A 23293-nucleotide genomic window follows, 5' to 3' on the forward strand; every position below is an offset into this window, starting at 1 on the left:
AGGACAGGGAAGTGCTTGAAAGAGTCCAGCACAGAGCTACTGAGATGATTAAGGGAGTGGAACATCTCCCTTATGAGGAAAGGCTGAGGGAGCTGGGTCTCTTTAGTTTGGAGAAAAGGAGACTGAGAGGTGACCTCATCAATGTTTTCAAATATGTAAGGGGTGAGTGTCAGGGAGATGGAGTTAGGCTTTTCTCAGTGGTGACCAGTGATAGGACAAGGGGTAATGGGTGTAAATTGGAGCATAGGAGGTTCAAGTTGAATATCAGAAAAAATTTTTTTACTGTAAGGGTGACAGAGCCCTGGAACAGGCTGCCCAGGGGGGTTGTGGAGTCTCCTTCACTGGAGACATTCAAAACCCACCTGGACATGTTCCTAGGGGATGTACTCTAGGGGGCCCTGCTCTGGCAGGGGGGTTGGACTAGATGATCTTTCGAGGTCCCTTCCAACCCCTAGGATTCTATGATTCTATGATTCGTTTCTTCTGAACAGAACAGTCAAAAGTTAATTGCCCTTAAAAACAACATTAAAGTCCTGACCAAGAAAAATCTCAGAAGGATCCAGACACATCATCTGCTTTTTTCTTCCCCACATTAAAACTTAGTGGTAAGACCAAACTTACCCTGAAAGGTAAGGTTCACCTTACCTCAAAGGATAAGTTTCCTCCTTACTGAGGATACTACCAACCCCAGAATTAACAAGCCCGCTTCCTCCCTTCTTCCTTTCAAATTCCCTAACAATTCAAGATTATTCAACTCACCTATCGTGTTCTTTATCCACCAGATGGTACCTGGCTCTGAAGGCAACCAGGTGTGCATAATATGCTGGTGCAGGGATGGAAACAGAACGGGTACAGCGTACATACGTATGACACAGCTGGTAGGTAAGAATCTGCAGTTCGTCTGAGGAGAAACGATTGTCATCCCAGAGGACATGGTAATGAGAAGGTCTGCTTGTTCCCTGAGGGCAGATCACACAGGATGTCAGCATTTCCAAAAAAAAAAAAAAAAAAACAAAAAACAAACAAACAAAAAAAAAACAAAATAAAAAAACCCAAACCAAACCAAAAAAAATTTCTTTACGTTTCCACCTCTGCAAATTAACTGCAATGTAAACGGTCTTTTCCTCCAATATCACACGTGAGCAGCTCTGTACACCTCAGGATTTTCTTTTCCTTTTTAAGAGGCAAACAACCTTCTTCCCTGCTCTCCATTTAACAAAAATCCTTTGCATTTTTGAACAGGGTTGCATTGTCTAGAATTTCTTCCCTGCTACTGAAATTAAATGGTCTTACTGAAATGCAGGCTCATCTTGTGAAACCTAGATCTGACAAAAAGTCCCCACATAATTAGCTTTAGGCAAAATATTAACACTTAAGAGTAATCTAACTTGTGCTTCTGTTGAATACCCTTTATCTGAAACCATTAAATTTTGATTTTCATTACTGTTGCTGTTTAATAGCTTCTGACTGGGAAGAAGAAATTACAAGAAAATCTACAGCAGTGCTATCTAAATGCATTACTTGTTTCCTAGGAGCTGGATGCACATTTCAAGAGGTTTTAATGCAAGAGACAGCTATGCAGATTAGTCCAACCATCTTGCTGAGAGAAAGAAGCACAATAAACTAAAACCACAGGGTGTGCCTTGCAACTGTTTAGTTTCATTATTTCTTTTACATTTTACCAACGACAAAAGAACACTGTGGAGGGCCCAGGGGAAAAGCCAAAACACACAGAAAGGTGTAGTGTTTGTCTCCTGTGCAAACAACACAGGAAACATCAACAGCCAGTGACAGCTTTAAAAATTACCATCCCACAAAGAAAGTGCTGTACCTGAATACCAGCATGACTGCACAGGTAAAAGTCAAACTCTGATGGGTGGGTGATTTTTGTGTCCACTGTGGTACCAGCTGGAATGTTTCCACTTTTTCCAACCTGTGTGAACAGAAAGTGCAAATGTAATACAGCATACAAGTTGTTTTTTTTTTTCTTTTCAGCTTTAGAGTAAATTAAAAAACTCAAGAAAAAGAATTCTGTAAAAAGCAAGGAGCAGCTGAAATCTGGAGTATCTCTGTTATGGAAGACATAATTTTAAGACAGGCTTCCTCCTCTTCCATCTATTTTATTTTAAAGTAGAACTTTAAAATATGCTTTACTTGAAAAACAATTTAGCAACTGTAATCACAGCATGTTAGCAATATAAAAACAACCTTCGTGTCACTGGTGAAGTTACCAATTATTGCCTTGAAGCCAAGTGAGTGCCAAATGCTCACACAGAAACCTCACAGAATCACAGAGGGAAAAAAACCTGAAAAACCCAGTATGTGAACAGGGAGTTGCCATTAGGAATGCTTTATATACAACTATGACTCCATCCTAGACTTGAGGAGTCTCATCTCCACACAGAAAGGTTTAATCAAATTGTATCTGTGTGAAGTAAAAATGTAACAATGAAACGCTCATAAAATTGAGAGGTTCATTACTACAATTAATGTGTTGTGACTCTTGACATGCCCACACTAATACATTAAACACTAAGTAAAATACCTTAAAAGTAGCATTAGTGGAAAATAAAGTATTCTTGAAGTGTAGGGTTCACCTTACCTAATAATTTCAGTGTCTCAGCTGGTAAATGAAGAGTCACTCTAGAGTCAATGGCAACCAAAACAGTGAACTCACTAATGCTACAATTAGGTGAAAAGTCCTGTAAAGTGCATTGGGAATACTAAATAGATCTTCATTTACAACAAAGAGTGCCTGAAACTGTTCCAGCTGTAGACATCTACATTATAAACAGTACTGGGATCAATCTCAACCCTTGAGGAGACAGTAAAAGTAACTGAAAAGAAACCTGAAAAACAAAATTGTGAATGTACGAAAAGGGATGGACTTGTTACACTATACATTTTGCTGACATTTCTGAAAAGCTTCTTCCCAGTTTATTATATGAGACAGAAAATGGAGGTTTTCCTTTCCAGAGATCTCACTCCCTATATTACATAGTTCTTCAAACAAGGTCTCTTCCTGCTTAATAAAGCAACAAGAGGTAACTTGGCTGTTTGCAAGACACCTGCTGGTCCCAGTTAGAACATACCCGTTCATTTTTATCTGTACAGAAGAGTCTTGTGTGATGCCTTTTCTGCACAACTATAAAGGTAATTCCGGGCTGGTAATCCTTCTCTAGTTTAATGCAGGCCTCTCTGATAGCCAGCAACTCGTGATGGAGAACCTGAATCACACACACAAAAGACACACATGAAAGACAGCTGTCTCACAGATTACTCTGATTTATCATGTTCCTTCTTGCAGTCACTCAGAGTAATGAGATGTCAAAGCATGCAGGATCAAAACTTCTTCACTTAATGAGAGCAAATTAGATCAGCAGTTTCCTAAGCCAGGCAAGAGTTGGTTCCCTATTTGTTCAGCTCCAAGCATGAGACTTGGACTAATAAGCTGTATGTCAAAATCTTTTTAACTGCCAAATACAAATGAACACTTAATTAGGCTGTTGAATATACAAAAGCCTAATTATTTTTCAGACTAGTAGAAGGGATAAAATCCAGAATTGCTCAACTGTGTGCTCCTTCCCAGCTTTATGAGCTTTTCTGCAGGACTACAAACATCAATAAAACCCGAGACAGATGGAAGTGTAAAAAAACAGAAAGCAATTATTTGAGGTTAGGGTTAACTATAAACCAAAAATTCAGTGAAAACCAGTAAGAAATGGGAAAAAAGATAATAAAAATCTCTGTATGAAATTTCAAATTCAAAGTTTCATTAATTCATGTTTACCAACTTCCCCTCGGATTTTGAGAAGTTGACTAAGTTTTGTATCTTTTAATTTACATATAAAAGTACTGGAAAGGAAAGCATATGTTAAGAATCTTTAAAAATATATTTAAGATGTCTTGTTTGTTTTTGTAAACAAAAAAAAAAAGATGAAAGCATAGGTTAAGCATCTTTAAAAATATACTTAAGATGTTTTGTATAATACAGTACTTGCAAAAAAAAAATATGAAGAAAATAAAGTATCACTGTTTTATTTTAAACCTTAAATTGAATTCTTCTTTGCTGTCCCAGTTATATGGAGTACAGTTTCATTAGTGTATCTTGAGTAGGTCACAGATCTTGAACATAAGTCGAGTACTAAAACTATACTTTATGACTACTAATTCTGCACAGGGAAGCGTTTTAAAGGGGAGTATTCAAAAAAAGCCCCCCCCCAAAATCTGAAAAGCCTTAACCCTGTTCAGTTAGAATCCAACAACTACGCTGAGGATGCATTTGTTGAACATATGCTTTTTTTTCATAACTCCATCTATATTTACAGACTGGAGAGTTGCGCTGATTCCAACGGGATGAGGTTCAACAAGGCCAAGTGCGGGGTCCTGCACTTTGGCCACAACAACCCCATGGGGAGCTCCAGGCTGGGCACAGAGTGGCTGAGAGCAGCCAGGCAGAAAGGGACCTGGGAGTCTGGATTGACAGGAAGCTGAGCATGAGCCAGCAGTGTGCCCAGGTGGCCAAGAAGGCCAATGGCATCCTGGCCTGGATCAGGAACAGCGTGGCCAGCAGGTCCAGGGAAGGGATTCTGCCCCTGTGCTCAGCCCTGGGGAGGCCACAGCTTGAGTCCTGTGTCCAGTTCTGGGCCCCTCAGCTCAGGAAGGAGATTGAGGTGCTGGAGCAGGTCCAGAGAAGAGCAAGGAGGCTGGGAAGGGATCCAGCACAAGTCCTGTGAGGAAGGGCTGAGGGAGCTGGGGGTGTTGAGGCTGGAGAAGAGGAGGCTCAGGGGAGACCTCATCACTCTCTCCAACTCCCTGAAAGGAGGTTGGAGCCAGGGGGGGTTGGGCTCTTTTCCCAGGCAACTCTCAGCAAGACAAGAGGGCACAAGAGGTCTCAAGTTGTGCCAGGGGAGGTTTAGGTTGGACATTAGAAAGAATTTCTTTAGGGAGAGGGGGATCAGACATTGGAATGGGCTGCCCAGGAAGCAGTGAATACTCTGTCCCTGGAGGTTTTTAAGAAGAGCCTGGATGTGGCACTCAGTGCCATGGGCTGGGAACCACAGTGGTAGTGGATCAAACGCTGATGATCTCAGAGGTTCCTTTCCAACCTGGCTGATTCTGTGATACATAAAACTACATTGCTCCCAGAAAACTACATAATCAAAATCTCAAAGAAAAATATAACCTGTTGAAACTGCCCCTCAGAAACGCCATCTCTGTAGAAGATTATACGAGTTGGTTTAAATCTGGTTGATTTGTAGAACTGAATAAGCAGCTCCCTGACCATGGCAGCCAAATCTTGGATGATTTCTTGGCGGTGCTGCTGGACCCGAACAGTGGCACAGTATCGATTAGGGTGAGCATCCATGCTTCCTACAACCTGTTGAAAAAATGCTCAGTATCAAACCAAATTTAAAAGCACTTTAATAAAGGTGCTATTTTAATAGTATCTTGTAAACAAAGGGGTTGACCTAGTAAGAATGTATTCAAACTTATTTTAAATCTACAAGACTAACTTCCTATTTGCACCTACACGCAGTAATAAAATCAAATACAACTGGAGCTCTGAAACCATGGAACTTCTGATTTAGTTAGGACTGCAGCCATGGGAAGTTAACTCCAGAAGACCAAGTTCTTTTCTAGGTGAGGCATGACAGAAATGCCCACACTGAACAGACACTGCTCATCAGGGGAAGGGGTTTTTCTGTTTATGAAACATCAAATTCACATGTTGTAAAAGTGGCATGGGTCTTGAAAATAAACAGAGAAAAAAAAAATCCTAATTCTGTACATCAAAAATAACAACTAAGCACATCCCCACTTGGTTTTCCTGAGACACAACTGTGTAATGTTTTAAGCAAGCTAAGAAACTGCACACTGACAGATTTTGATTATTAAATAAGCCAGAGCAGCCATTACAGGTGTTTGATGTTAAGCAAGTCAAAAGCTCTTCCCTGTATTTAAGGAGTACATTTCCAAGAGATTACTGCACGTTTTGCATTGTCAGGAAGCTTGAATCCCCAAAACCACAACTGAGCCTAACCCCTTATCAGTAACTGATAAATTCTTAACTGCTGAAAAAGCAGATTTAAACATGCAGTGTCTTATTAGTAGCTGCTGAGCTAACAGAAAAACTCCTGTATTAGAAGCTCAGAGATTTTACAAGCTACCATACACATTTAAGTAATTAGTAGCAGAGCAAGCTCTACAAAAGTTTCATTAAATTCCTTCAGAAAAATAATTTATAATACTAAAATTAGGCAATCAGAAGAAATGGACCACAAAAGAATTGAAAGTAATAAAATGCATTAGAGTGAGCAGCAGGAGAGAGCAGGGGTTAAAGATCATTACACAAATTACTCACTGCAGCAATAGAAGGTTTTTTCCCATCTCCAGCAGGTGGATGGGTTACATCTGCACCAAGGAATATAACAGGCTGTTGAAACACTGGTGGTCTGGTAAAGAGAAAACAAATTGTAAAAGCAGCAAGGCTTACACTTAATAAAGCACATTATAACTCAACTAAATAGCATTTTATATTCTTGCAGTGAATTAGTCAACAATTTGCACTTGATCAGAGTTGGTCCCTTGTATTGTGACAGTAATTAGGAGTCCTGAATAGGATTCTATTATTAAATACACATTATTAAACTCAGGGGTTTTTTAAAGCATAGCTAATTGTTCCTTTTCATTAAAAATGAAGCCTTTTTTTTTTTTTTTAAAAAAAAAAACAACTTGGAGAATTTCAGCCTTACTAATTAGGCCATAGAAAAGAATAAAAGTTCATGCCTTAGCATCAAACAGCATCTGTGAAAATTAAAGGACTGTACACATATACAGATGCTATGATTTTGTTTCACCAAAACAGCACTGGTAAAGAAGTACAAAGATTTATGGATGTCATAGTATGATGCTAAAGGACTTTTTTAAAACTACACTTCAAAATTTTGAACAAACCTTTAAGTATTCAAACCACTGCCTCAAGAGTAGAACACCCAAACATAACATTGAAGCCCTAAGATTCAACTTTGTTCTTTAATAAAACAATTTTAAACAGCAAATCCTAGGCCACCAGATTTTCTTCTTGTGTAGGGGGGTGTGTGTGGGAACAATGGGATAGATAATCTGTTTCCACAGCTTCTCTAAAAAGGAATTTGAAGGTAATTATAGCAGTTAACTTACAATGCAACTATACAAATAAAAAGCTGCTCTGTTCCCATCCATTCAACCAACAGAAATAGTTTAAGCATTCTGTCTTAAATACCCAAACCCCTGCACCCTTTCAGGGTGCCCAGGTGCTGTATGAAGATGAGCTATTTTTTTTTCCCTTTACTTAACTCTATTTTCATTAATGCTTATTCAACTTCCAGGCCACATTACTGCTGCCAACATGTGCCACTTAACAGAGACCTTATGTTTATGAATCCAGCATAAAACTACTTATATGGTGTCCATGCTTCTGTTTTTTTTTTCTACAGAAGTGTCTTTAATTCCTTTTTGAAAAACAAAGACCAACAAGAAACCCACAGTGCCTTTTTCAAATGCCATGCTCTTTAACAGAGTAATTTTTAGTTGCTTTAGTAGAACTTCCCAAAAACCACATCACCCAGTCTGAGTATATTTAGTTCAAACAGAATTTAAGATGATACACAAAATATCTCTTCCAGTAATGTGTTTTTGTTTCCCTCCCAAAGTACTTGTTATTGGAATATTTTTCAGGTGCTGCCTTCTGACTATCCCAAATACACCCAAGTGAAAATTTGCTTATCTGTGCAACACAGAATGTTCACTTTTTAAAATGGGCTCCCAAGAACAATATAGCAGGTTATTCCCTGTGCTCTCTCTGGAAATGCAATTATTGTAAAAATACACTCTCTTCACTGACATAGAAACCTAGCTGGTATAATTCTGATTAATGTAACTTTATGTATCTGTATGATAGCCTTCTTTATCCTGCACTGGTTTTTCAATAAAACTGATTAAAAGTGTCAATTTAAGAACACTTGCTTTAAGATAACACACAAACCAAATTTCATCTTCAACAGCAGTGTCCCTCCCTTTTTTAAAAATAAGGTATTTATTTCACTCCCACTCAATTATATGCTGAACTTCAATGTTATGTCAGATATGGAATGACACAGTATCAAAGCAACTTCACAGAAGATAGTCACAGTACATTTAAAACTTACTAATGTAATACTAGTATGAAATTGCACTGTAAACTGGACCTGGAAACCAACTTAGAGCTTTCTGCTCCCAGCTTTTGATTTTTTAAATGTCTATGCAAGTTAAGACATTCAGCAAAATGAAGAATCCTGACCACACTGAGTCTCTAAAGGAAAAGGCACTGCTGCTCAAGATGTTCTCAATTTGTTGCTGAAAACTCAAGGCAAGCAAAATATCATAAATTTTTCATTCAACTGGAAGGTGTACACTTCAGTGATCAGATTGCAGTAACTATCTTTTTAATATAAATTTCATTTGGAACAAGTATTCCTCTCCACTCTTCATAACCTAACTTTTATAGGACTATTTATTAGAAAACAGAAGACAGTTCATCTGAAAACTCATTAAAAGTAAAGTGCTATGACTACAGATAAATGCTGTCTCTTATCTTGGTATAACACATATTCCCTTAACAACAGAATACCCTCTTGCTCTTTAGAAGATTACTTACCTTCCCTGTGGCAATAAAATATTATTTACGCCTCCTAATTTGACATTTATTTTTAAGCAGAGGTTAGACAGGGTTTGTGGTGTGGTTCTTTGCACATTTTTCATCTGCACACACTGTGTAGCCATTCCCAGCACCGTGTCCCCAACACGCTTCACTTCCGCTGCAAAAAAAAAAGGGGAAAAAAAATTAATAAATTAGTTTCTAATCTTGTAAATCAGACAATGTAGGAGGCACTAATTCAGTGACAACTGCTCCCAGAGATTTAGCAAAGTGGTCATTTAAACTTAAACAAGAAGAAACCTAACTCTCACACCCAACTCCAGCCTCTGATAAACTTCCTCAAAGCTCTGCACTGCTCCATCTGCTGACAGTAACTGGGTCCTAAATATAAATAGAGGCACTGTTGGCTTATTTTAAGATTATTTGTTAAAGTTAAACTAATTGTACTTTTAGAATTACATGATGTTTTATCAGCAGCATGGAAGAACCTTTGGCTTTTTTCACTGAAACACTTGTTTCAATGCAAACTTAAGAGAAGTCTGATGAGTAACATTCAGCCAACCAGTTTAATCAGGCCATCACTACCACTTCATCACTTGCATAAAAAAAAAAAAAAGCCAGTTTAGCAAAGGATAGCCCATAAAAACTCTAAAAGAAATTAATTCAGAACTGTACTATTCAAAAGGTTACAACAAATACCACTGTTAACACCAAAATTAAGACTTGGAGGCTTTAAGACAGCCATACTCTTGCATGCAGGAAAAGAAGAAATTAAGGTTCCAAGACACAACCCCCTGTTGGCAACAGGAGAAGTTTTAAGGAGTAGGGTGAGAGAAAAGACAAAACTGTGGGTATAGGCAGCACAAGAGTATTGAAGAGTGCAAGGAGAAAACAGAGAGATGATTAGAGGGGGCAGAACTATAATTAAGGATAATGACAAGGAGAGTAGATGAGAGTGGTACCACATCCTCTCGGTAGTTAAGCAGAGGAAACAGTTCCCTTTTAATGCCAAGCAGAAAAGTGAAAATGTTATTTGGCACTGAATTTCCATGGAGCAAAAAAGAGAAAAGCAACTTCCTTTGCATGGCTGAATTTAAAACAAAACAAAACAAAAAAAAGGTACTACTTCACTAAAGGCTTCTTTACCTTTTTAGCTTATATGAGATATTCTTGGGAAAATAAAGTTAGGAAATTATTTTCTGCTATATTAAATTTGTGAGAGTGAGGGATGGGACAAAACAAATCTGCAGCTGCTTGGTAAATCTGAGCCTTTAGGGAAGTAAGAATCCATGAATCTATGGGAGAAATATAGCAGACACTGCTGCAATGAGGCAAGGTGAGTAAAGAAAGGAGGAAGGATAGGAAAATGAGCAGTCTTGCCTATAGGAAGTGGTAGTCAAAACCAAAATGTATGGTTAATCTGAAACATATCAAAACCAGTATATATAGAATTCAATAACTGTCAGTCTGCTTCCAAAAAACAGCGTTAGTCACCACGTTTTCCCTTTCCACTCATCTGTGCCCTTGCAACCCAATAGTTAAAAAAAACCAAAACCAAACAGAACAGGAAAAAAAAAATCAATAGGCAGAAATCTCCTTTACGCAACTTTTTTGGCCAAAGGGTGATGACATGAGTAAGCAAAGATGTTCTAAAAGCTACACGGTCCTTGAGGTCATTCCTTCTTTAATCACTTGGAATTTTTAGCACACAAATTATAGTAAGTGTATTTTAATCCACTGCACATCAGTTTCCTCAATTTCAAAAAAGCTCTGGCTTAGCTTTCTCACTCAAACGGAAACCAACGTGAAGAATGTGGAAAAGCAAATTAAAAGCATAGACAAAAATATTGAAAAGAATTAAAGTCTTAATATAAATCATCACGCAGCACATGAAGAAGAATCAAATTAATTCAGAGCCCATTCCCTAAGGGGAACTTATACAGTTGAACAACAATCATTCAGTTCTGCATCATTTGCATTCAGTTATTTCACAAAAATTACATGAAACTGTGACTGAAACACAGACTTCTGAGTGAAACACAGACTTCTGAGTGAAACACAGACTTCTGAGTGAAACACAGACTTCTGAGTGAAACACAGACTTCTGAGTGAAACACAGACTTCTGAGTGAAACACAGACTTCTGAGTGAAACACAGACTCCTGAGTGAAACACAGACTCCTGAGTGAAACACAGACTTCTGAGTGAAACACAGACTTCTGAGTGAAACACAGACTTCTGATTTGCACTTACTGACCATAGACAGGTGTTTTTCCTGGTAAAATGACTACAACAAGCTGCAGCCCAGTGTAAGTGTTCTTGAGATGTCTGAACATGGGCTCCACACTGTCCGCTCCCTGCGCGTATTTACAGAAGCACGGCTGCCCCTGGATTGGCATTCCTGCATCCCTGGAGATCTTTCGTAGTTGTTCTGTAAAGGTCCTAAAGGATGCAAATAACTCCATTAGATCCTCAGGAAGAAACATTCATCTTGATTTTTGTTCTTATTGTTCGTGGAACAATGCTGTTAAGCTTGCAGAGTTGTGCTGTCGAGAAACCTGGGAATTTATCTTTAATTAAATGAGCCAATGTAGGTTCAGTAACTTTCACTGAAGCAAAGACTGAGGCAGATAAGGACATACATTAACAAGAACACTGTTATTAAAAACTTAAATTTCCAAAGCAAATTCCACCTTATTTGATACTGGAGGTACTGCACTGCAACAATGGTATTTTGGATGGCCTGCTCTATACCATACCTTCACCTCTACAGAAAGGGCTGGAGTTCTTTCTTTTTTGTAGCGAGGAAAACAACCCACAAAAGTTAGCAGCAGTTGTGTCTCACCAAATTGATCTAACATCAACAATAATGCACAAGAAAATCTTCCTAGGTATCAGAGAAAAGGTGTATCCTGGAGGTGCAGACAAACATCCTCCACAGACAGTGTAAATACAAATCATCTTTTGATGGAACCGGTCAGAAACACAGAAAATCTAATTTTTAAGAGTCTTTTGTCAGTAAAGACTGCTTCATGTCCCCTGTTAGCAGTGCTGCAGCCTGCCTCCTTCTCATGGCTCTTAGGGACAGAGTAGTCTTTGTTTCTCTCCTTTTGAAGGGACACCAAGAAGCCACTGTGCCTGCTGTAAGCAAGGCTACTGGAAGAATCATAGAATCATAGAATTGGCTGGGTTGGAAGGGACTTCAGAGATCATCAAGTCCAACCCTTGATCCACTACAGCTGCAGTTCCCAGCCCATGGCACTGAGTGCCACATCCAGGCTCTAAGAACTTCAGTCTAGGAGTCTAGAGCTCTATAAAGTATATCCAGCCTGGAAAGCAGCTTCAAAGTCATGGCTCCTCCAGGGTACATGGCTGCATCAGTGGTGCACAAGTAGTCCTTAAGTCCTATTCCAATCACCAATGACAAGATGAGCCAGCAAGATGCTTCTAGGATGATTCTTCAGAATGGCTGTGGTCTGGTATGGTGTGCTGAATGTCCATTAGTGGCTGAAGTACACCCTCTAGTCCAGTTTTATCCAAAGAAATGCAGACTGTGCACTCAGCCTGCTCCTTGATGCAGAGCACGGGCATGGCAACTGCTGACTCTCAGGAGCATCATGCCAATGACAGACTCCTAAACCAAACTGAAACACAAGTGCAGACACACCCAGTGATGTCCTCATTTGGTGCTTGGTTTAATGATCAGCACAGTAAAAGCACCACCACCTGGGCTCATGTGTAGCTGACATCAGTGCTGACAAAGCCTCTTACTATTTCAGAGTGCATGTCCCCATAGATGTCTAAAAACTTGCTTGTCTTCACCTAAGGCTGCCAGATAATAGCTGTACCCACTGAGAGGGTGTAAAGATTTCTGTTCTTCCAAACCCATCATTAACTTTCATGAATCATAACAGCCTGTGAGCTTCAGCCCTGAAGATTATGGCTTCTTCCAAAAAATAGGCATGTGAAGTGTTTTCCCACTCACCACTACAAGCAGTCAGTGGGAGAACATGCAAGTCTAAAATGGCACAAGCTTTGAGCCTTTAGAAGTCCATCTCCAAGTACAGAATCTAAGAGGAAAGGTTCTCTCCCTGTTCCTGAGAGGTAAAGCAGGATGATTTAAGACTTCCAAGGACTGTAAAGGTGTTTACTCTGAAGGATGTACATCAGCCAAGTTACAACTTGCTCAACAAGATGTAACAAGAGGCAGCAAGGTGCACCTGCATGCAGCCATATTCCTAGGGTGAGGGAATGTCTTTTCACAGTAAGGACAAACTACATCTAAACCACCAAATTTATTTTGACTCATTACATTGAAGCCTCTTTCAAAACTGACTTCTACACAGCACATCCACTAGAAGCAATGGCTCAGGAGGGAAAATTCTCTGGCAGCTTAGTTCTTGACATGCACCTGGAGAGAACAAGTCCCTGGCCTTACACAATAGGAAGAAAAGTAAAAGGTAAGGTTCCCACTTGTTAGGGAAGAATTTCCAAGCTATTTGGCAAATCATCTAAGGAAACACAGTTATGGCACTATCATTGCTGAGGGAGCTGGGGCTGTTCAGGCTGGAGAAGAGGGGGCTCAGGGGAGACCTCATCACTCTCTACAACTCCCTGAAAGGAGGTTGGAGCCAGGGGGGGTTGGGCTCTTTTCCCAGGCAACTCTCAGCAAGACAAGAGGGCACAAGAGGTCTCAAGTTGTGCCAGGGGAGGTTTAGGTTGGACATTAGAAAGAATTTCTTTCTGGAGAGGGTGATCAGACATTGGAATGGGCTGCCCAGGGAAGTAGTGGATTCTCCATCCCTGGAGATATTTAAAAAGAGACTGGATGTGGCACTCAGTGCCATGGTCTGGGAACTGCAGCAGGAGTGGATCAAGGGTTGGACTTGATGATCTCTGAGGTCCCTTCCAACCCAGCCAATTCTATGATTGTTACAAACAACCTCTGTCTTGCATTCAGCTCACAAAGAGCAGCTGAGTCACCTGTGAGGGCAGCTGCAAGAGCTCCACTTGCCCATGCACGAAGGGAAAGCAGTTGCATGCAAAAGAAAGAATTAAACAATCCATCTACAGACTGCAATAGTCCTTTAACAAGCATGTTCCATCCAAAGACCAAACCAAATTTGAAAGTTTCATTCCAATTCTCAGTCAACAAGACAACCAGTGCTGGTCACCTTCTGCAAACACAGCAGCTTGCACTTTATGGTAACTCCAGAAGGTAGAACATTTGTGTAGAAGTTACGCTGCTTTTTAAAAGTCTTTTAACTAAGTTCTGCACAAATAAATCTATACCATATAATCAGGAAAAAAAAAACCCTAATCCAACATACATGTAAGCTTTCACTCTTGATAAATACTTAGAATGACAGAGACTGTTAAATGTCATATAGTCCAGACTCCCTGACATAGGCAGGGACATCTTCAACCAAATCAGGTCAATCAGAGCCCAACCCAACTTCCACTGTTTCAAGGGATGGAACATTTACCACCTTTCTGGAAAACCTGTTCCCGTGTCTCACCACCTTCATAATAAAAGGTTTCTTCTTTATATCTAGTCTGATACTCCCCTCTTTTAGTTTTAAACCACCACCCCCTGTCTTACTGCAACGGCCCCTGACAAGAACTTTGTCACCATATTTCTTGTAGCCCTCCTGAAGTACTGAAAGGTTACAATAAGGTCTCTTTGGAACATTCTCCAGGCTTAACAACTCCAACTCTCCAAGCCTTTCATCACAGAGGAAGATTACCAGCCCTCTGGTCATTTTTGTGGTGTTCCTCTGGACCTGCTCCAACAGCCCCATGTCTGTCTTGTGTTGAGTGCTCCAGAACTGTACACAGTACTCCAGGCAGGGTCACATTCCAGAGCAGAGGGACAGAATCAACCTCCCTTGACCTGCTGCCTATGCTTCTTTTGATGCAGCCAAGGATATGGTTGGTTTACTGGGCTGAGAGTCCACATGTCCAGCTTTTCAACCACCACTACCCCAAAGCTTTCTTGGCACAGCCTGCTCTCTGTCCCTTCATGTCCCAAGCTGTATTGATTCTGGGGGTTGCTCCAACTCAGGTGCTGGACTTTGCACTTGGCCCTGTTGAACATCAGGAGGTTCACATGGGCCTAACTTCTTGATCTTGCCCAGGTCCCTCTAGATGGCATCCCACCCCCCAGACATTTCAACTAAGCTTGGTGCCATCTGCTGAGGGTGCTTCATCCTGTTGTATCCAGCACTGATAAAGATACTAAAAAGCACTGATCCCAGTACAGATCCAAGGGACACCACTCATTGCTGACCTAGACACTGAGCCATTAACCACCACCCTCTGCATGAGGCCATCAAACCAATTCCTCATCCACTGAACAGTCTATCCATCAGTCTACCCATCAAATCCATCTCTCTCCAGTTTGGAGAGAAGGATGTTGTGGGGGACCATGACAAAGGCCTTAGAGAACTCCAGATAGATGATTAATTAGCAGTAAACATCCAACATTACATAGTTCCAGTCATCTTAAACTCTGTCCTAAGGCCTCACTGGTCAGACTTCTGCCATGTAGTATGAATTGCTTTTGCTAGGTCTTATTTGGAGCATTTCATGATGCATTGAAATCATACTGGCACACAAAAAGGGAGAACTTCACATTAGGTAAATTTGTATTGCCACACATTAAAACAATTTAACAAAACATATATTCTAAACAAGTAACTGAAACTGTGACATTTCCATACCTATTTATAACTAATAAAAATCACCATTTCATAAAACAGACTTACTTAAGATGAACTTCAGTGCACTGGCGCTGAGGAGCAAAGCATGCAATTGCCCAAACCTTTATTTCAATTCCAGTGTGAAACTGTTTATTCCTCATGTCCCAGACTCCTTGAACTGGCGTTGCAATTGCTTTGTTCTGGAAGTGGAAGGAAAAAGAACCCAAAACAAAACCATAACTCTAATGCAAAACTCAATTCAGGGTAACAAATACCTGTTATGATGCTTTATCACTTCAACTAGCAGGCTACTTATATACTCAGGTCTTTCTCCAATGCTCAAACATCTATCCTGTATTTTATTTATCATTATGTATTTTATTATTTTTATTTATCAGTGCAGCAAAACAGCTTGCTAGCCAGGTGCAACATAAAGATCATAAAAATAAAGCTTGTATTGTTCATTTTTGTTGTTGATGGTTTCTTTTAGTTACATAAATCAGGAGCAGACAAATTACACATGGATAGTATGTCAGATTCTTGTTTAGTATGTAATGTTAACAATTACATACATTTTCTCACATTTCTACAGTGACTTCACAACCACTCAGTGAAATTTTCAAGAGTGACTTAATTATTATAAACATTCCACACATCACTAAGTAGAGGCAAATAGTGGTTGGTTGCCACTCACACAACTCTAGAAAAAATGTGAACAAGTTAACAAAAGATATTTTAGACAATTTATCATGATGTCTGCTTTTCTCACTTATCAGTAACAGCTAAAATTTATGGGAATTTTTCAGGACACACACATTAAATTAATAATACATTTGGCAAAGAGCTGTGTCTGCTGAAGGCAGTACCTCCCTCACTTCAACTTTCCATCACTTATCTACCATTAAGCTCTTGTTCCCCCTGTTCCCCTGGTGTCAGAATAGTTCACAGGAGCACTCTCCCTAGTCAGACAGCTGGGTTCTCTTAAGCTGTCAGCTCAAGGAATGTTTGAGCTAATCTGCCCAATTTTGACATTAGTGCTTTAGGTAGAAGACACAAGCCCTCTCCTGTTGAGTGTTTATGAAGGTAACAGCCTGATCTGTGCACAGGAACAGAACCAGCTTCAGCTGGCAATGCACGACCTAGAAGCTGTTCACAAATGTTATCCCAGCTATCAAAGCATTCATCTTGCATCAAAACAAAACAAGTTATGTAACTGATACAAAATCCTGCTTCTCAAGCTTTTTTTGGAAGACACCACAGTAGGAAGATTATGTCAGAAAGACCATCTAAAAATCCACCATAAAGTAAAAAAAAACGTGAGTAAATGCTCCAACAAGAAGAGATAGTACCTTAAAATAATTGTCCTAAACACAAGTGCTTCACCCAGAACACTCAAAACCAACCAGAAGTTTCAGAGTTAGGGGAGGTAAAACTGAACAGTAACAACTGAACTTGTCTGTTCTTCTCCACATACACCGATTTGAACCGCTATTTGCAGGTTTCTACTCACAACAGTGTGTGAGGGAAAATACAAACATTGTTCTCTGAAGTTTACATAAACACATTTTTAACCTGTCTTTACATTAAAAAATAAAGCAGCTATTGAGGGAGATGCAAAATGTCCATTGTGTTTAAAGACTTTCAAACTTAAATGCAGGTTCTAAACATCACACCTCTGACGACTTCACCCCATTACATCCAAAATAATTACTTTAAAACAGCCATATTACAGAAGCTATCACAGATAGCTATTCAACATACCCTGCCTCCATAGAGGATTGAAGGAGGCTGTAGGACTCTGCCAGTCACATCTGTCATCTCATCTTTGACCATTATTCCAAACTCACGGACATAGGGGTCAGTATTAAAACTTGCACTCCGCATCTGCAATTAAAAGGTATCAGGTATTTATTATGCAGAAAAAGAAGTTCTTTATATGAGATGTAAAACTTTGAGATAACCTGTATTTGGGCACATACCCCTTCCCCTTATGCATGGGTGAGGCCAAACATTCAGAGCCTCCATTAGGATACATGGATGCCTCAAAATTTGAATTGAAACAACAAAAAAACCTACTTGAAAACCTTTTGTGAGAATGTATTTCTCTCTGATTAATGAAGAAAAACTTATAGAAACAAGCTCATAACCTCTGTGCAGCACACGAATCTATACAGTATGTACTGACAGTAAGAGAAAAATTAATGTCCATTACTGCACTTCACTCAGCTTTGACAGGACACTCACCAACTTGCTAATCTCTTCTTGACGATCAGGTGCTGATCTGGCAGTCGCTCGAATCATAGTGGAAGTTTGATTGTCAGTGAGTTTCTTTATGCATCTTTGTCCTGCCACTATGTTGCACACCTAAAATATACCCACAAAAAAAGGAAATAAAACCTCAATTTTTTGCCTGTTCTTCTCTTTTTCCCTTTGCACACTACACAATTTCTGAAGCTGGCTACTCAAAAAAGAGCAGCAGTATTTTGAGCCTTTTCCCCTCTGACCCCCTCACCCCCCATTCCCAGAATCCAGTGTTATCTAAAAATTTACTTGCCTCAAGAGGAAGGTATGTGTGTTTCTGCTCCTGTCCAACTTGTAAACATGGAAGGTGAGGATAGCGTAAAACTAATTTGTGCCTGTCCTTAAAATACTGAGCTACAGTGCATTCAACTGTTTGTCCATTCTCCTGCTGAAGTGGGAATCTATTGGAAATCAAATATAAAAAATATAAAAATAAGCCATTACTCTCTGCAGAATACTTTCACATACTTGCCCAATACCCTTCATATCCAAGTTACCTACGTATCTCTGGTCACTGACTAAAAATAGACATTTTTTCCAGAGGAAAAGCAGATTGGTAATAAACAAGTTTAGAAAGCTGATCCCAATTGGCACTACTTTTCTCCTCAACAGCTCCAGGAAATACTACACTGCCAATAGGGCACCCTCTTCACTGCATGTTGAAGGAATCCATAAAACAAACAAAAAAAAAACCCCACCAAAGACATAAAACAAAGCAATTGATTCAAAGGCCACTGTATTCATTACAGACTAAAACAGGAAAAAAAAAAAAAAAGAAGAGTAAAATTGGGAAAATAGTTTGAGGTGTATTTGAAATATATTGACCAATGAAAGAATCATTTTTCAAGACAAGTTTTCCTACATTAGTAAGGCAAGTATTTTTGCATCCTGAGATTAAGCACATGCTTTAAAAGAAGCAAAATACTTTACGTTTGGTGACTTGCTGGTCGTCTGGTGACATTACACACTCTGTATTTTCTTTTCATTTGTCCACAGTGTGTTATCTCCACCTTCAGACCTAAAAATTGGAAAACACATTATCACTTTCTTCAAAATTAAGGTGTCACTTTAAGCTGTGCAAAATATATTCATGATTTAGCATGTTGTTAGATCACCAAAAGGTATCCTGGGCAGAATTCCAACAATGAATTTATAGCCTTTAAATTCAAAAAGCCAAAGTACAACAAAAAATTTAGAGACAAGGTGAAGCCTCAAAGTCCTAAGAGTTCACAGACAAAGCTGGAGGCATTCTTTGCATTTCAGTTCTGTACATCTATGGAAGTCCAGGATGGTAGAAGGACAGAAAGGGCATGCAACCTCTTTGAAAAAAAAACCTTGTTTATATTTTATGTCTAAACATACAATGTCTGTGAGACCTCTGACTACTGCAACCAACCCTGAACTAATAAATACCCATACAGCCTCTATGAGGCCAAGGGAATGAGGCCACAGGGCTTTCTTCTTTGTGAAGAAAAACATCTGTTTCAAAAAGCCTACTGGAAAAAAAAAAAAAAAAAAAAAAAAGGCTACCTGAAAGCCAGCAACTTGCAGAAGAATAAATTATCCATCTCAAACCAGCCCAACACAGCTACCCATAAAGAAGACAAAGTGGCCTGAATCATAAAATCTACCAGTAGACTTCTGAAAGTCTTGAAATATATGTAAGTAATAAATTTATCCTTGTCTCAAGTTTTGCTCAAAAAGCATATGCAAGGTTTGCTGTGATAATCTGCCTCCCAATAAAGCTACTGCTAGAGAAAACATTTTTCATGTGTGGTGGTAACACATAATTAATCAGTCAGACCGCAGCAGATTTTATGTAATTGAATTATTACCTTTTATTTCTTTGGTAAACTTTACCCTTTGGGAATCTGTCAGAGGTTTTTGTTGTTCTTCAATACTTTTGAAGTCCAAAACTTCACATACAAACTCGATGACTGGCTGTGCTTTGTAAAATGCAGTTGCAGATACTGTAGACAAAAATGTTCATGTTCTATTACAACAATACTGAGGAAATTTTTAAGAAATCCAACAAATTTAAGTATATTTTGGTGTTTACATTGAAAGGAGGAACAAGAAATTATTTTAATAGGACTTACCATCAATATTTAACATCATTTTCCATAATGAAGGTCTGACTGATTGATGGAAACCAAACCAAACTTCTCTGCCACCACCCAATGGATTTGAGCACCCTTCTGATGCTGTAAAAAAAGATCGCCCCACAGGAGTATATCTGCAAAAAAGAAAAAGTTGGAAGTAAAAAACAAAAAATTGCAATAAAGGCAAAACCACAGAAAAGTCAGTTTCCAATTGCCAATAATCCGAGTTTTCTGCAAGGACTGGGGTTACACCTCTCAAACTCCTGCTGGTTACAACAACAAAGTGGCTACTAATGTTTGTTAAGATTAACTTGCAATATTCTCCTTAATATTCTTATTAATTCAAACAAAAGGCATTAATATGTTTTGTACTCTATTAAAAACTCAGCTACGCTTCAGTAAGAAAATAATTAAACATCTCTGCTAATAAACAATGTAATGATCTCTCCCCACACTTTGCATAGCTGCTTCTGAAGCCCACGGAAACTTTGCATGAAAAACAGATCTAACAAATATTTCTGATGGACCTTTCATCTTGGTAATTTGATACTGCACACTAAATATCAAACTGATGAAAACCAGTGCTAATATGTTGCTCTGAATAAAGATGTGTAAACTGACTGGCTTGGGCTGTTTTTTCTGTTACAAAACCCAACTAAAATGGGGTTTATTTTTTTTACCCTAAATGTGATGATAAAGTCAACATAATTTAATGAAATTTAAAGACATTTACATACATTTAAATGATTTTTCCTGTTGAGCTCTTAAAAATTGAAAGTTCAGCTTCTCAGCTTTGTTCCTTACTTGTTATTTGAACATAATTTGAACAGCTATCTCAACCACCCTGCTTCATGGCAGCAGAATTAAGCCCAGTACCTCCTGGGTTTGACAGCAAATGCTGCAGTTCCCACTTGCTTGGAAAAAAACCCAAATAATTTTAAAGTCTTTCTTTTCTATAAGAATACTAGGTGACATTTATGTCTTCCTAGCACGGTATCCTTTATACAGAATTGATAATAAGCATCTGCACAAGGATGGACACATAGGACCAAGGTAACAAGTTTTAAAGCTACTCTTACATGTCTACCAGCCTCCAACTACTTTCCACACAGGGATGGCTTCCTTCTCTGACCTGAGAGCAAACAAACATGGAGCAAGACACCAGTGGGGAAAGGGACTTGTGTCCAGGCTGGAGGATACTAATTCCACCAGATGAGCAGAAAAGCACCATAATGCCTCTTGCCTGAGCATGCCATCTGGTAGACAGCTCTTATTGTGGTTGAGCTCTGAAAGTGCATCCTACCCAAAATGTTACTGAAGCAATTCAAATAACAATGTCAAGGTCTTCCCCTCACCTCATGGAAGGCAAGTGCCTCATCACTACATCCAGTGCCTGGATGGTTTCAAACGGGACACCTGGCAGCCGACCAGAAAGAGCATCATGTAAAGCCTGCAAACTCACACAGGACATCCATTTTATGGCCACCTTAAATATTCTGTCCTTTCCTTCTCCTGGTAGTGTGACCTCCAGCTCCACCTGCAACAATGCCAAACAACAAACAAGATGATTCTTTCCATTTAAAGGGGAAAACAGAAGGGGTTTGGAGAGGATGGTGGATTCCTCTGAACAGAGCTATAAAGTGTGGGAGGAGACAAAAAGCAAGGATGAAGACAGAACACACATTAGGAACAGCCTCTTTGTACAGCTAGGTATTCCAAAGGTGTACTTCAAAAAGCTGGAAGGCTTCCCAGCTGGCATCTATCTCCTTCTCCGAGGCTACATTATAATTTGGAAGTGTTTGTGTATCACCAGGGAGGTCTCCATGAAGATTCAATAACCTGATTTCAGAGACCTAACACAAAATAAAATGCATCACTGCTCACGTCAGCTCCTACATGCCCAAAATAAAATATGGTCTGTCACTGCCTGCCAAGATTCATTAATTTCAAGTATTTGCTCTCTAGAGCACCAGAGTTATATTTTTAAAAAATACTACTATTGCAGACATCGCTCAAATGAGAGAAAATGAAATCCACAGGAAGTTTTCAAAGGGGAAGAAGAAAAAAATACACCACCAACAAACAACATCCTCCCAGTCAAACAATACCCCATGAAGCCCACCAACCCAAAACACTCTTATTTTCAAATGCCTAAGAAAAAATAAAATACGATCCCCCAGGTACCAGTGATGCCATCAGGCAGGTAACAGGGGCATTCCTGTGACATGTTATATCCTACTGTGGCTTTTCTGTTTAAACAAAGAAATCCAACCACTGAAAAGCTACATTGTGGTAAATTACTTCAGTTGATTACTTTGTACTTACTTGTAATGCTGATTTCTCCTATTTATTAAAACAAAGAAAGCCTAAGCACAGAAGTTCTTAAACTAAAATTAAGGCTTGTCTAACATGATCAGCTCTTCTGGGAGTGAGGAAAAGAAATAACAAGATCAGAGTATCCTTTGTACTCAATATAAACAAAAACACTGCATTTTCCTGCCTAGGGAGCTTACAATTTAAATATAAAAGGCATCCACTTAACAGACAAACTGTTATTAGCGACCTTGCAAAAATAACACATGGGTAATGGTGAGTTACTATATGCAAATCATCCATTCTTCTGCAAGAAGTGAGCTGCTTCAGTCAAAAACAGGAAGGAAAGATAAAACCACAAATCATACATCTTCCTGCATGCCATAAAAAAAAAGCTGACAATTTATAGCAGGCAATCAAAATTAGTATTAAAGCTGCATTTCTCCTCTAGTACAAACACCATTCACCAGAAGAGTCAAGCTGAGGAAGAAGCCATTTGGCCATGGGAAAGTAATGGGAACTGGAGTCTGTAATTGTGAGGCTGTTGTGAGTCTGAATTTAGCCAGAAGGTTAATCCTGCTGAAAAGCTGTGCAAATAAAAGTGAAGGTTTTCAGCTGACACAAGTTAGGAACTTTCTATGAATCTTTTTTCCCACCAACCCACCAAAATGTCTTCAACTTAAATCTCATTTACAAGGGATGGAATATGTCTGTCATACCTGAACAGCATTTTCCTCTGAACTTTTCTTCTCAACATCAAATTTTAAATTTTTATTATTTCCAATAGTGTTAATACACAACTCAGTTGATTATTAACAACTTTGGCACCTTTAAGCTAAGAAAATATTTAATTGGGTTGGCTTGTGTTTTGCTTGTTCGGTTTTCCCCTCTTGGTTTCAATTTACAAAGCTCCTTCACCTTGATGAAATGGAAAAAATGAAGATTGGGACTATTTATGTTGCAGTGTCTCTGTCCCTAGTAGAAATAAAAGACTGAAAAATACTGATTCCAATTGCTAGGCTGCAAATACCCATTACATGCAGCAAAGCTGTGGCAGTGAGCTCACACTGCTGAATTTTACTATTGCATCCAAACCCTCTTCAAAACAGCTGAATTAGAATCACTGCTCAAAGTAGGTTTAAGTCCAACTCCCCAGGTTTTCTTTCTTTAACATCTCACCTGAATTAGATACTACTAAGG

At 39.1% G+C, this 23293-nt stretch overlaps 1 protein-coding gene across 2 annotated transcripts in view; it reads right to left on the reverse strand.

Moving 5' to 3' along the window:
- AGO2 (argonaute RISC catalytic component 2) overlaps positions 1 to 23293 on the reverse strand; it is a 64838-nt gene that overhangs the window by 13443 nt on the left and 28102 nt on the right. For both annotated transcript variants that reach the window (XM_071738451.1, XM_071738452.1), the window contains exons 4-18: positions 21136 to 21317; positions 19778 to 19914; positions 19514 to 19648; positions 18609 to 18696; positions 17932 to 18079; positions 17622 to 17741; positions 17139 to 17261; positions 15444 to 15577; positions 10934 to 11118; positions 8678 to 8837; positions 6365 to 6455; positions 5186 to 5380; positions 3093 to 3227; positions 1832 to 1933; positions 760 to 959 (exon numbers count right to left, since the gene is read on the reverse strand). In XM_071738451.1, coding sequence (XP_071594552.1) covers positions 760 to 959; positions 1832 to 1933; positions 3093 to 3227; positions 5186 to 5380; positions 6365 to 6455; positions 8678 to 8837; positions 10934 to 11118; positions 15444 to 15577; positions 17139 to 17261; positions 17622 to 17741; positions 17932 to 18079; positions 18609 to 18696; positions 19514 to 19648; positions 19778 to 19914; positions 21136 to 21317 — 2135 coding nt within the window. The remainder of the gene's footprint in view (positions 1 to 759; positions 960 to 1831; positions 1934 to 3092; positions 3228 to 5185; positions 5381 to 6364; positions 6456 to 8677; positions 8838 to 10933; positions 11119 to 15443; positions 15578 to 17138; positions 17262 to 17621; positions 17742 to 17931; positions 18080 to 18608; positions 18697 to 19513; positions 19649 to 19777; positions 19915 to 21135; positions 21318 to 23293) is intronic.

Source organism: Heliangelus exortis, chromosome 2, assembly GCF_036169615.1.
Source record: "Heliangelus exortis chromosome 2, bHelExo1.hap1, whole genome shotgun sequence".
Lineage (NCBI taxonomy): Eukaryota > Metazoa > Chordata > Aves > Apodiformes > Trochilidae > Heliangelus > Heliangelus exortis.